At 38.2% G+C, this 13,450-nt stretch overlaps 1 protein-coding gene and 1 long non-coding RNA gene across 2 annotated transcripts in view; both read right to left on the reverse strand.

Annotated features, from left to right (window-relative positions):
- Positions 1 to 10,951, reverse strand: part of LOC134797966 (uncharacterized) — a 31,402-nt gene extending 20,451 nt beyond the window's left edge. The window contains exons 1-5 of the mRNA XM_063770306.1: positions 10,800 to 10,951; positions 6,001 to 6,170; positions 4,481 to 5,066; positions 3,527 to 3,728; positions 2,940 to 3,110 (exon numbers count right to left, since the gene is read on the reverse strand). Coding sequence (XP_063626376.1) covers positions 2,940 to 3,110; positions 3,527 to 3,728; positions 4,481 to 5,066; positions 6,001 to 6,170; positions 10,800 to 10,917 — 1,247 coding nt within the window. The 5' untranslated portion in view covers positions 10,918 to 10,951. The remainder of the gene's footprint in view (positions 1 to 2,939; positions 3,111 to 3,526; positions 3,729 to 4,480; positions 5,067 to 6,000; positions 6,171 to 10,799) is intronic.
- LOC134798037 (uncharacterized) overlaps positions 1 to 13,450 on the reverse strand; it is a 189,855-nt gene that overhangs the window by 32,474 nt on the left and 143,931 nt on the right. The gene's annotated exons all lie outside the window — the stretch shown is intronic.

Raw genomic sequence — 13,450 nt, forward strand, 5'->3', positions numbered from 1 at the left:
CGGCGGCGTTGTAATACACGGAGGTACATTTGAACACCGTATGTGAAAAGAAGATAGTATTAAATATTGGAAAAAAGTAATTATCTAAGAAAGTAATAAAATTGTTTGTAATATTTTTGCATGCATTTGATTTATTTGACATTTATGCGTCATTCATACATCATTGCGATACTGTCAACGATCGGAAAAAAGTGTAAAGTCCCGAGCTTTCCCGACGGAGATCCTTAATCTAGCCGTCATGTGCACATGCTATAGGGTTATCACCACAGTTAAAAAGTAGTATTTTTGCAATTTTTATTTTTTACTCAATTAACGATTCTTACCATTACCAATAGTCTCTGTATCACTTAAACGACCTAATACTTCCGACCTAATAATTAATCAGTATATTAGTATTGTTGTACTACTTGTTCCCCAACTTTTGATCTTTGTCACATGTTTAGTTTCATAGTACGTACGAAGTACCATTTCAAAAGTTTCGGCCTGGCCGAAAGGTTCGGCCGCTTTTTGGCCGAAACCGAAACTACAGCCGAAACATGTTTTTTTGGCCGAAACTGGCCGAAACCGAAACCGAAACCGAACCTTCGGTCGGACACTACTGTTTATCAAGTTACACAGAGACCACTGGCTTCCGTTCCGTCGAATACGGCTCACTAATGAATTAAATTGTTTTCCGTAGACAAAGAAAATTGCATTTTCTGTTACACAAAAAGCCATTTACGGTATGTACGGCTATTGAATATGACAAAGAAATACCTACAAAAATGGATTAATAAACTACAAAATAAAACGGACTGACTGGACTGAGTAATTAATGAATTGTAAAGTGAACTGCAAAGTTTTTTTTACTCAATTGCTCAGTAAATGAAGCTATGTAATGTAGCGGAAGGTACTGGGCCTAAAATACGGCGTTGCGTGAACAAGAGATTTCGTTTGGCAGGATTAGTCCTTAGGACCCAAGGATAGATTTAAGAAGTGGAGCCACCGAGATTTTTGATGTAAATTTTTAGGGGAGGGGGGGTCTCAACTTGATCTTGATATCTATGTCATTTAAGGTACTAGGCCATGTTTGGTATCGTTTTCGTAAAAATCGGGGATGCTGAATTCATTTATGATATCATAATGACACCATTCCGAAGTAAAAACACATAAAATATGAGAAAAATACTTTTTTTTAATTCCTCTTCACGCTTAAACCGCTAAACCAATTTAGTTAAAATTTGGTACAGAGATAGTTTGAGTCCCAGGGAATAACATAGAATACTTTTAATCTCAAAAATCATCCCTTAATAAGGGTGCGAAAAGGGAGGTGGAAATTTGTATGGGGATCCAATAACCGCTGAACCGATTTAGATAAAATTTGGTATAGAGATATTTTAAGTCCCGGGGAAGAACATTCTCTTAAAAGTGAAAAGGAAGGTGTAAGATTGTATGGCGATTCAATAACGGCTGAACCGATTTAGATGAAATCTATGTCTACATCTTTGATTTAGTTGAAAATGATACTAAACTTGACATAGAACCTATACTTAAAAAAATATTAACCTCAGACGTCACCGACCCTTAAACCCCCCACCCCCCACCTGCATCAAAAATCTGGGTGGCTCCACTTCTTAATAGTACATTATTGTCGAGGCTCGGAAGTAGCTACTTGCAGGCTGAGGATTCGTTTTAAACGGACGACCTTGGGAGTCCGTTTAATTGAATCCGAAGCCAGCAAGTAGCCTTCCAGCCAAGTCATATATAGTGCTTTTCTCAAAAATGGTGCAAGAAATATAAATATCATAGAAATATTTTACAAAAGCAACTTTCTTACGTATATATTTTCACAGAAAAAAGTAAAAACAATTGTAAAAATTAGCTTTGCCGCCTTTTTATTTTTTAATAAAAAAATAGAAGTGTATTTTTCTGCCGAAAATACGCCAACCTATTTGAGACAGCTAAATAGTCGCGGTACTAATCATCTGTTTGGCTGTTTAAAGGGCCTGTGCCTTCATTTGATATGGCCATTTCAACTTTTAAAAAGTTTGGAACTCGACAAATAATGGAATTTGTATGCAACATTGCAGTCCCAAAATCGAGACTGCAATGTTTTTAACTTTTTAATTTTTGACTGACCATCAACTACGCGCTTCGCAACCTATTTTTTAAACGGCAAAGTCGACTTTGCCGTCCATTTTTGAGAAAATACATTTTAGTAACACAAAGATTGATTCTGCCAAAGGAAATCTCTTATTCAGTGAACGCCGTAGTTGACCTTTTTATGGCCTGAGCACACTCCACTAATGGTTAAAGTGTAGAATAACGAGGAATGACATTTATAGGTACTTTAATTTTTTTATACGCTTACAAGTTTTTGTATATAGTATATTTGTATGGTATGGTAATAACTATATTAAAATGAAAAATATCTACACAAAATAATAGTTAAAAATAAACCTGCTAATGAGTTTGAAAGTGCTGTCACTAACCGCCTGTTTATAATTTAATGTCCCGTACCTACAATACGAGAAGTAGTAGCCCTTTTTTATTTCCAGACTAATTTTCTATTTATAACTTGAAATAATTCTTGGGATAAAGCCCGCTTATCGATAGACAGAAATTGTTCCTAACTTTATCAACTACGTATGTTGCTTATGAAGTATCTTAATCAGGTACCGTACGTGACCTATTAATCCTTCACTATAAATAGTTTGCGGTATTTCTTCATAAGGCTTTTGTGTTAGTTTCTTCGATAATTTAGTGGTAGAATTAAACGTCGATAAGTATCGTTCAATACATTAAAGACACGAATAATTGGAGGCGGGTTGTACTAACATTTGGAGGAAGATTAAAAAGCAAAGTGTTAGATTGTAAAATCGACCGCCCGAGCGAGCCCGTGCTATGCGCACATGTATTTCCATATTCCCACCTTAGTATCTTATGGTTATAAAACTCACATAGTTTCGGCAATAGGGAAGATGAAGTCCATATCTTGGCAGCGTGGCGCGTGCACCGTGACCGGTTCTAGAGCGATGTCTACCGAGCGCTCGGTCAGCGCGCCGAGGAGACCCGTCCACGCTCCCTCGTAGCTTCGGAAACCTAGCTTGCTGTAATATCTCGTCGAACACCTGCGGAAAATTAGTTGCGAATATACTGATAGATTGATAAATAATGAGGCGCACAAATATATTCCTGGACCGATACGACCTTCAAACCTTCAATAAAAAAGCGTGTACGCTCATCTTAAAGGACCGCAACGCACTTACAACACATCTGGTATTGCGGGTGTTATTTCATAAAAATAATATTAGTTCTGAGACGGCCTTATTACAAAGGACTTTGCTAGACTTAATTTGTATCACGTGGTGCAAATCACTCGAAGAACCGTTGGGGTGAAAGATTCTTGAGTTGCACCTTTCCCCCGTAGGGCGCACAAGGTGGCCCGCGACAACGACGATTCAGTTAAATTTGCTGAAAACCGTTGAATTAGGACAGGTCACGTACCTAAATTTTCGGGGAGATTCATATAATGATAAAATCTTACGAGGCGTTTATCCTGAACGTAAGGAAATGCAGAACATCATCAAGCAATGCTGGCGCCGAGGGTCCGTCGTCATCGCCAACCGCCGCGCCGTCGCCGCTCGAGTTACACCGACCAACGACTAACTCCTCGCCTTGAAAGTTACGCGCCTCCACGGGGTATGGAGACTCCACCCGGGACATCGAGTGGTCATGGTCCCAGTCGCCTGAACAACATACGTTTAAGTTTTTGTAGGTACCTACTTTAATACCAAGTCTTGAAATAAGTTTTAAATCTAATAACTTGGAACGAAAACTTGTGGATTCATACATTGCTCTATCTATAATAAACACTCAATCACGACCAAGAAAGGGAGACATGCTGAATAAAAACTATACCTAACACCATAAAAAGGTAATTAATTAAAAAATCGGACGTTTTATGGCGGACCCGCCGGAACAGTCTAGCGTAAGTTATTCTTAAATCACTCAGTTTACATACGTAAGAAATAAATGGTAACATTTTTGTTACCATGCGTTTCTAGAAGACCCGAAGTACGATGTACATGTCGAGCCATGTTCAATGTCCCTATAGAATCCTGCACAGAGCATGGCATATCATGTTCTTGAGCGTTTTATCTCTATTCTAAAAACTTTCAGTGTAATCCACCTTGTGTACAAAACAAAATAGCATTTGTTCAATTTGTTTTGATCATGAATGACCGCACTCTTTCCTCCCGATATCTGTATCAAAGTTAATCTAATCTTATTTCTTTGGAGGCCCTTACATACTTACACAGGTTGCAGACACAACAAAGTACCTACACTACCTAATAAACATTGGGATTCAAAGAGATAAGTCAGTCTTAACCTACATACGGACGGGGTATTAATATTCCTTGAGAAGGAAAACCTTTTTATAAGCTTTCTGCCTCAACTGATTCACAACAAAAGGTATTCGACAAAACGTCTTACCCACCTAAAAAGAATCCGTACAGAGTTGAATTGGTTCGCACTTTGAAATACTGGATCAAGTGTATTCCTTCAATCCCACGATTAACATTGTTCGCTCTGATCCACTTGTTAAATTCTCTAGTGACAAAGAATTTACTTATGTTCACCATATCAAATGTCCGAGAGAAATTGTAATTTAAAACTCCTGATTGGAACAGCGGGTAAATGCCTCCCTGTTTCTTGTAAGTTTGATTTCGGGTCAAATTTCTAAACCTTTCCGATGTTCGATAATAATTTCTCTCGTACTCCGTCTTGTCGCAGTTTTGATCATAGCGATGTCGGCAATTGTTGTAGTAATATTGCTTTCTCGGTAGAAAGTTACGTCTCCGATTAGTAGGTTTAGTTGCTGATTTGTATAGGAAATTGCCATTACAAATTTGTAACGAGCGCAATCTAGGCCTATAATTGGCATTTGGAAAGGAAGCTACGATATTTTGGTCGAATCGTATAGAAGTTGCATTCATTACTCCGTTGATGTGGTGGATGTCCTCGATGGATCTGCTAACTACAAGCCAGTCGAAGGACGCCGTGTTCATGTCAATTGAGTGGAGCTGTAATAAACAACGATAACCCAAATAAAGGATTTATTCACTAAAGCTATCATGAGAGATACGAAAGAAGGATAAAATATTACCTATATATTAGTATGTAGGTACCTATTATTTAACATGCCTCCAACAATATATCAAAAAAGAAAAAACTTTAATGTTATCAAACTCAAATTTTGTTCAACCGCTGGTCTATATCTAAGGCATGGAATAACACATACTTACGTAGACAAAGAATTCAAACATGTATATGAATACCTATCTGTTTATTTTGTCCCAGGTCGAATAAAGGCAGACAATACCAAATTGTTTCCTGTAATTACATACGCCTCGCTTTAGCGTTTCGGATATATCTGAATCTGGAATCTCGACGTACCTTAATAACCTTAATTTGATATGTATGTATTGTATACCTATAGTTTCTACAAGTTATATTTTATTGGTACAAAGAGTGGTAACTATTATAGTTCGTTTTTTTAGCATTAGAAAGAACTTGCAAGAAGGTAAGCGATCTTGACATGTCTTTTAATTGAAAAACGCTTTTTAAAATTCAAAAACTATTATTTATGAAAGCAGAAGAATATAAAAGATCGTATTAGATTCATAATTGTTACATATTTGCCGTAACTTATTTTTAAAATGTGTTTTTCAATTAAAAGACACATCAAGATTGTTTACCTAATTTCTAATGCTAAAAAAAACGAACTATAGGAACTAACTAATTGAAAAAAAGTACTGGAGTCTCCTTAGACGACTGTAGCCTGTATAAATATGAGCTTTTTTTATGGAAAAATAATGTATTTTTTAGAAACGCTGTATAAGGGTCCGAAAAATTTATTCATTGAAATTAGCTCAACATACTGTAACTCGAGACAGTGTCATAGCACGACTGCAAGGGAGGAAAAAGTGAATACGTTTGTATAGAGATTCGTCATACCTGTGTAATAAGTTTAGCCAGTACCACGCTGGCATTTCGCTGCATCCGAGGTGCCAGGATGACGATCCCGACACCGATTTGTACGTGTACGCGGTCGACCACATCTGCCGCCGCTGCGATTCCGTTCACGCTCAAACATTTCACTAGACGCACTGTAGCCCACTGGCAATCTGCATAATCACACAGACATACCATATATTACATATCAACTTGATACAAAAATTAAAACTATCTATAACTAAACTTAAAGAATACTTTGGACATTTAAACGGCACAGGTATAGTTATAAAGCAGCGTATGTGGCATTCGACTGTGCAGTTTTCTAAGACTGTACCCGATGACTTGGGCAAATATGATAATACATATTTTTACCTGTGGGAAGTTGGAAACTGTACAGACAAAACTGAGCATATATGTGCCGCGTTCACATGCGCAGGCGTCAGTTGTCCAGTGATCGAGGAAGGGGTACATTGCGCTTAGGGCTTGCAATTCGAATATTCGAATATTCGAATTTGTCGAATATTCGACCTGTTTTGATATTCGAATATTCGGCCGCTCAGGTTTCGAATATTCGAATATTTTTTATTAGTATAAAAAATCTATTTCATCCGCTGTAGTTACAGTTTCTGTGTATTTTCCGGGTATTTACAGTGAATGAGGAACGATAGGTACCCAAATACGAAGGAAATAATATTTTTACTGTATTCCTCTCGATAGACTTCGTGAATACAGTGAAACTTAACTCAATTTGAAAGAAAACGAAATCAAAAAGTATGTTATTTTTACGGTGCGTAAGTTTTAAGTTATAAAGGGTCATTCTGTTTATTCAGTGCAAGCGTGCGTTAAGCGATTTTTTGAAGACTAAACCTTGCCCGCACTTATCGCAATTCTCAAATTTGATCATACCAAACCTGCCCAACTAGGTAATCTAACTATGCACCTTTAGCTAACGAATAGTCCACCCAGTAGTCAACTAACTTTTTCCCTTAAATATTCCAATATTATATAATTAAGTCGACCTTTAGGAATAAAAACTTGCCAAAACAAACAAAGTCAATAAAGATTCAAAATACAATGGAATTAGGTACAGGCTTCTGAGTGACTACAAGTTAATTTAAATCAAACCAAACCTACTAAAAAAAATATCTTACATACCTAGGTGTTTGGATGGTTAAAGTTATATTATTTCACGCAACGACGCATTTATAATAAAAGTTTTATTAGAAATATTGAATACGTCTTATTTTGGCGTTTTACTTGTTTTTATAAATGTGGGCATCTCATAGTTGGATGATAAAATCTAGTTAATTTCTGCAAAATATCATTAGTTTTATGTGAAAAAAGCTTTTGAATAAAACGATAATAAACCGATTTCTCGTTCTTTTTCTTATTTTTTATAATATTCGAATAATTATTCGAATATTCGAATATGTCGTCAGAAAAAGTCGAATATTCGAATACCTGAAAGTTTCGAATATTTGCAAGCCCTAATTGCGCTTGCATGAAAAAAAGTCTTGTAAGCGAAACGAAACGTTAGTAGATTTAATACTTAAAAAAACAGTTTTAAAAAAAGAAATAAATCGGTTGATAGATGACGGAATTCTGACCTGCTAGCATGAGTTGCGTTCTCGTGCGCGACTCTATACATCTTGCGCGACTTCAAATAGGTATGGACTCGCGCACGAGAACGCAACTCATGCTAGACGGTCTGAGGTAAATAATAAACATGTAAAAAACACGGTCATCTAACCTCCTCCTTTTTTGAAATAAGTTCAAAATATTATTTATAGAAAGAAGAGCGCTAATAGTGCTGCGTCAACATCAAGCACAGCCGACGACGGTGCCACAGTTAATTGGTTAAACAACTGAGAGTTAGTACAGAATTACCGGTGCTGTGTGTGTTCTCAATCCAGTCTGTCTTTACCTGTGCAGTTGAAACGTATTTACAGGCGCCAGCAGGCTTACCCTAGTGTTGTACCGCCCCTAATTGCGATGGACAATGTTTGTCCGAGAATATCGCTCCCGCAATCGTCGTCTGAACCCTATAATTTTACCTTAGGCGTTTGCTAATCGCAAATTGTAGTTCTTATTATTGAATTGTTACACGTTTTTTTACAAATGACAACCATCTAAAGGAAACACCTATATCTGCAAGGGCAGACTCCAAGCAAAACCTTACTAAAAAGGAGTACATTTTTAAGGGGTCATCCATTAATTACATCACATTTTTAGGGTGGGGGGGGTCAAGAAAATATGACAGGGGGGAACCTACACTGATCCGTTACTTTTGATGCCGCTTTGTAGACAAGGAGGTCGCGGCCAAATTTCAGTTGAAAGAATAGCGTTGACGTCAAAGCGAGGCAGGCAAATATCGTCATTTTGTAAAAAAAAATACTTTTCGTAATGAATGACTGAGGAAGCGGCACCCTAAAAATAACTACCGTAAAATCAGGTAACTTTAGTCCACAACTTGCAACAGTTACAACTATGGTCCAAATTCAAGTTCCAGTAAAATATTGGTATTTTTTTAAATATGTTGAGTATATAATATAGAAAGAGCATTAGTGTATCTAAGCTCAAAAATAAATATAACGAGTACAAATCATAAAGGGTCGTTAACTACCTATATCTATGTTAGTGTACAATATGTATAATAATAAATACCTAAAACTACTTAATACTATTTATTTTGATGATGCGTTGGGTGCGTGCAATTGATTCCAACGCCTCATCAGTGGGCAGTGTAAGTATTAAGATGACACATGCTACGAGAAGTCACACACACGCAAATTAATTAAGTTTCGTCTGGACCATATCAACCATAGGTTATTAACTAATTATCTAGGTATGCTTGGCTAGGCTAAAAAACAGAGCTGTTTATTTCATATTTTCGGAGTTGGCCCCATAGTAGGTAAGAATTGTTCAATATGACCTATATGTACATTCACCTATCATGTATATATTTTAAGCTAGACATAACAAAATAGACAAAACACTATCGTTTTATCCGTTTGGGAGCAATGCTATGACGAATGCCACAGCCGATTGTCAAAGTTGGCTATGATAAATACCCCTCGGTTTGTCGATTAAAAAGATTTGCAGTTCTGGCAGACGCGTATCTCTTCTCTTGCACAATCGACTAATATTATCGGAATTTTCGAAATAAGTTAATTCCTCATGAATGAGGCATGGTCGAACGTGCTGATGCAGCGTCAGAGACACGTCGAGTCTCGTGTATCATAAACAAACGTGCTCCGAAGTGCAACGTTGCAGATCTTCTGTCAGACCAGTCCGCGTCCGGCTGCCGACTACATGTGAAGTGCGAATGGACAAAAATGTGCAAGTGATTGGTTTAATTCATAAAACAGGTAAGAAAGTGATGTTATAATATTTTAACCAGGATTTTAGAACTTATTGATTAGTGGGGTTTCACTATTGTTTATTTATTCATAGTTGTTTAACATTTTTGCGGGTAGATGACGGTCGACTTTGTTACCCGTTCCGTTCTAATAAAATCGCAACATCCACTAAGTGTCTAAGTTGGAAAACAAACTACTTTGTGCCATTTTCTCGATTATAATAGACTACTGTTACGAAATACAGTTACACAGCGTCTCTAACTAAGTATAGGTACTTATTCATAAGTAGCTAAATGTTAGAACTTTCTCCTCCTAGAAACGGAAGTAATAATTTAATTTAATTCAGGAATAATTTTCTTTAGTAAAAAAAAACCGCCTAATGCGAGTCGGTCTCGCCCACCGAGGGTTCCGTACAAATTCAACTTATTTTTACTAGCTTCTGCCCGCGACTTCGTCTGCGTGGAATGATGATGATTATTGACAAAAACTACCCTATATGTCCTCTTTCCGGGGCCCAATCTATCTCCATACCAAATTTTGATCAAATCGGTTCAGCGATTTAAGGTGAAGAGGTAACAGATAGACACACTTTTGCATTTATAATATTAGTGTGGATTTTTTTACAAAATGTTTTCAGATTTTTCCCTGTAGGTATTTGTAGTGTAAGACGATAATTCTTGCCAAATGTCAGTTCTAGCTAGGTCAACGGGAAGTACCCAACAAAATTTTGATTTCCTTGAGTGACGAAATTTACGTTTTTTGCGGCAGAAACGGCCGTAGACTGTAGACCTGAGTATATGGTTTTAATTTTTAATTTCAACTTGATACCTCCACGTGTTCCCGAGATAAAGGGTCTTGACAGACTGACAATAAACAGACGGACGGACGGACGGATATCAAAGTGATCATATAAGGGATCAAAGGTTCTGTTCCCCGTTCGTCGGATCATTAAGAGGAAAGTAGGTATAGCTACTGACAAAAGGTTTGATATCGATCGGTTCAGCATAATATTATATTCTATTAGGTTTATAGGTTTCGCTTTAAAAGAAATGACCATCTACCACGGCCACCACGGCGTCCTCTGGCAGCCCCGGCTTATCGTCAGGGCACCCTCACCTCGCGTCCTAGGAAGGCACCTCATTGCCACCCGTGCTTTCGTCATTAGGTACATGTTCCATTGATAGAAGTGCGCGGATCGAAACGCATTTACCTACTAAAGGATGATTCACGGTAGACCGGGCCGGGGCCGGGGCGGAGCTTCGCTTCGTTTTCTATGGAACGCACCATGTGATCACCGATCAGCCGTCATAGAAAATGACGTGTCGGACGACTCGGCCCGGGCCCGGCCCGGTCTAGCGTGAGTCATCATTAATCTCACCTCGTTCTATGCCTAAAGGATAATTCGCACTGCATACCACACGAAATGTCAAGTGAACTGACCGTGCTCCAGCTCTGGCGTGTAGATGATGGCCTGGTGCCAGCCCCTCCACACCGCGTACTCCAAAACGAGGGGAAAGGATGCAAGTGCAGACGCGGGGCAACGCGCCTGGGCCGCCATGCACCCGAGCGTGCATAACACGATGCTCAGTAACACCCACCGCATCTATGACAAAAACAACCGGTTGATGGCTGACTGATGACTGACGTTAGACCGGGCCGTGTCCGACCCGGAGCTTCCGGCGCATCGTTTTATATGGGAAGCATCACGTGATCGCCTGTTATGTCATAGAAAAGTAAGCGCCGGAAGCTCCGGCCCAGACACGGCCCGGTCTAACGTGAGTCATCCTTTACAGGTCGGATTTTAAATGGTCAGTGAGAGCAGCTACCAGTTGGTGCTGCTTTGCTAGAGTGGTCTTAGGAGAACTTCTCTAACTTTTTAATTAAAGGCAATTGGCATTTACAGATTTTAGACAACTACCTATGTAATAGGTATAACTATATTAACAATTTAGGTATATTTGATAGTAGGTATAACTATATTGGGTAGTAGGTAACTATATTGGGTAGTAGGTAACTATATTGGGTATAACGATGTAGTATAGGTATAACCTCTATGGGGTATAACTATATTGGTTACTAGCGACCCGCCCCGGCTTCGCACGGGTTACACAAAAGTCACAAAACCATAACAAATTAGGTAGGTATACACCTTCCTCGAGAATCGCTTTATTTGATAGGTGAAAACCGCATGAAAATCCGTTCCGTAGTTTTTCACCAAGCCTCTTTGCAAACCGCGAGTTCACAGTTCGAGGCAAACTATAGGTATATTATCTCCTAACTATCTTACTTACTAGTAATAATATGAACATAAGAACAACTTACCTCTAAGCCGGCAGTGGAGTAATTAAATCAAACATAGATAGGTACTTACTTATGTTTCAGGCGCCAACATTCTTCGAATTGAACAAAGGGTGTGTGGCGTTGGTCGAATTACTGAATAGCCCCGAGTGCTTTACAGTTTAATGAATAAGTATTGACTAATTTGAATATTTTAACAAGAAATAGGTAGTTATTTTGTTTTACAACGAGGCAAAGTTGTTGTTTAACTCCTCTTGGTAATATATTGATACCCGAGCAAGCGCAGGGTTTCTTTCAGAGGTGTTTGAAATTTAAAGTTTAAAACTTTGCGTACGTAGATAAGAAATTTGTTTTAACAGTTTATTTTTATGTTGGTTGTAACTTGCGGTATTTGAGGGCATCACAGAGGGTTTATGATATGTGTGTAGAGAAAAGCATTAATTTGTGTCTGAATATATCTAATAAGTACCTTTAAACGAGCAATTCTTGTTTTTTTATATAGGTATATTTCGGGGATATCGGAAACGGCTGTAACGATTTCGGTGAAATTTGCTATATGGTGGTTTTCAGGGGCGATAAATCGATCTAGCTAGGTCTAATCTCCAGAATACGCGCATTGTTGAGTTTTTATATGATTTCCGAGCAAACCCTAATAGCATTTTCTTGTAGGGATTTGGTTGGGCCTTTGTTTACGTATTAGTTGGGCAACCGTTATATTTGGCCGTACGATTTGCTTGAGGGCCCTCGACAAAGGCCCTCCCGAAGATTCCCAACAGAGGGCCATAAGAGTAATTTTTTCGTTGGGCCTATTTAAATAAATCATACAATTATTCAACGGTGGTGGTTTTGGTTGGGCCGTGGTTGGGCCTATACACATTTGTTTGATGGTTGGTTAATTGTTACATTTGGCCGTACGATTTGCTGGAGGGCCCTCGACAAAGGCCCTCCTGAAGATTCCCAACAGAGGGCCATTAGAGTAATTTTTTCGTTGGGCCTATTTAAATAAATCATACAATTATTCAACGGTTGTGGTTTTGGTTGGGCCGTGGTTGGGCCTATACACATTTGTTTGATGGTTGGTTAATTGTTACATTTGGCCGTATGGCTTGCTGTAGGGCCAACTGCAAAAAAATAAAAAAGGGCAATTTTTTCGTTGTGCTTCGGTTTGCAAATTCAGCAATTACCCAACGGCAAGTCAGGTAGGTCGGTAGGTAGTCGTGCACCAGGTTGGAGGCCCAACACAGCTTGTCCCACAAAGGGCCAACATTGTAACTTTAACGTTGGGCCTTGTGTAGGATTCTTACAATACTACCATAGGTAAATAGTTGTGTAATTTATAGTGGGCCTACAGTCCAATTATGTAATGGGCATTTGTTTACGAGTCCTACGTTAGGTACCCTACTCTACGTTAGGTAAGTGGTTGTGTAATACGACGTTGGGCCTTTGCTGATAAATATTACAATTACACTACTGTAGGCATTGGTTGTATACCCACATGAAGGTCCTAGGCAGCAGTTGTTGTTAATCTTCTCTGTATCGTTCCAATTTTAGTATATGTACTGCCGAAGCAAGTACACTTACTATACACTCTAATTTGTATATATACTAACCGCACTTCAAAACTTCGTAAGCGAGATTTATGTTTTTTGAGATTTAAATTGAGAAAATGTTGGTAAAATACAATTTTTTAAATTAATGTATAAATTTTATAGTTATAGCTATTAGATTTATAAGTTACTTTAAAAAAATATTATGATTATATCCGGAATAATCGAGAAAATAACTATAACTTC

Source organism: Cydia splendana, chromosome 1 (genome assembly GCF_910591565.1).
Source record: "Cydia splendana chromosome 1, ilCydSple1.2, whole genome shotgun sequence".
Taxonomy (NCBI): domain Eukaryota; kingdom Metazoa; phylum Arthropoda; class Insecta; order Lepidoptera; family Tortricidae; genus Cydia; species Cydia splendana.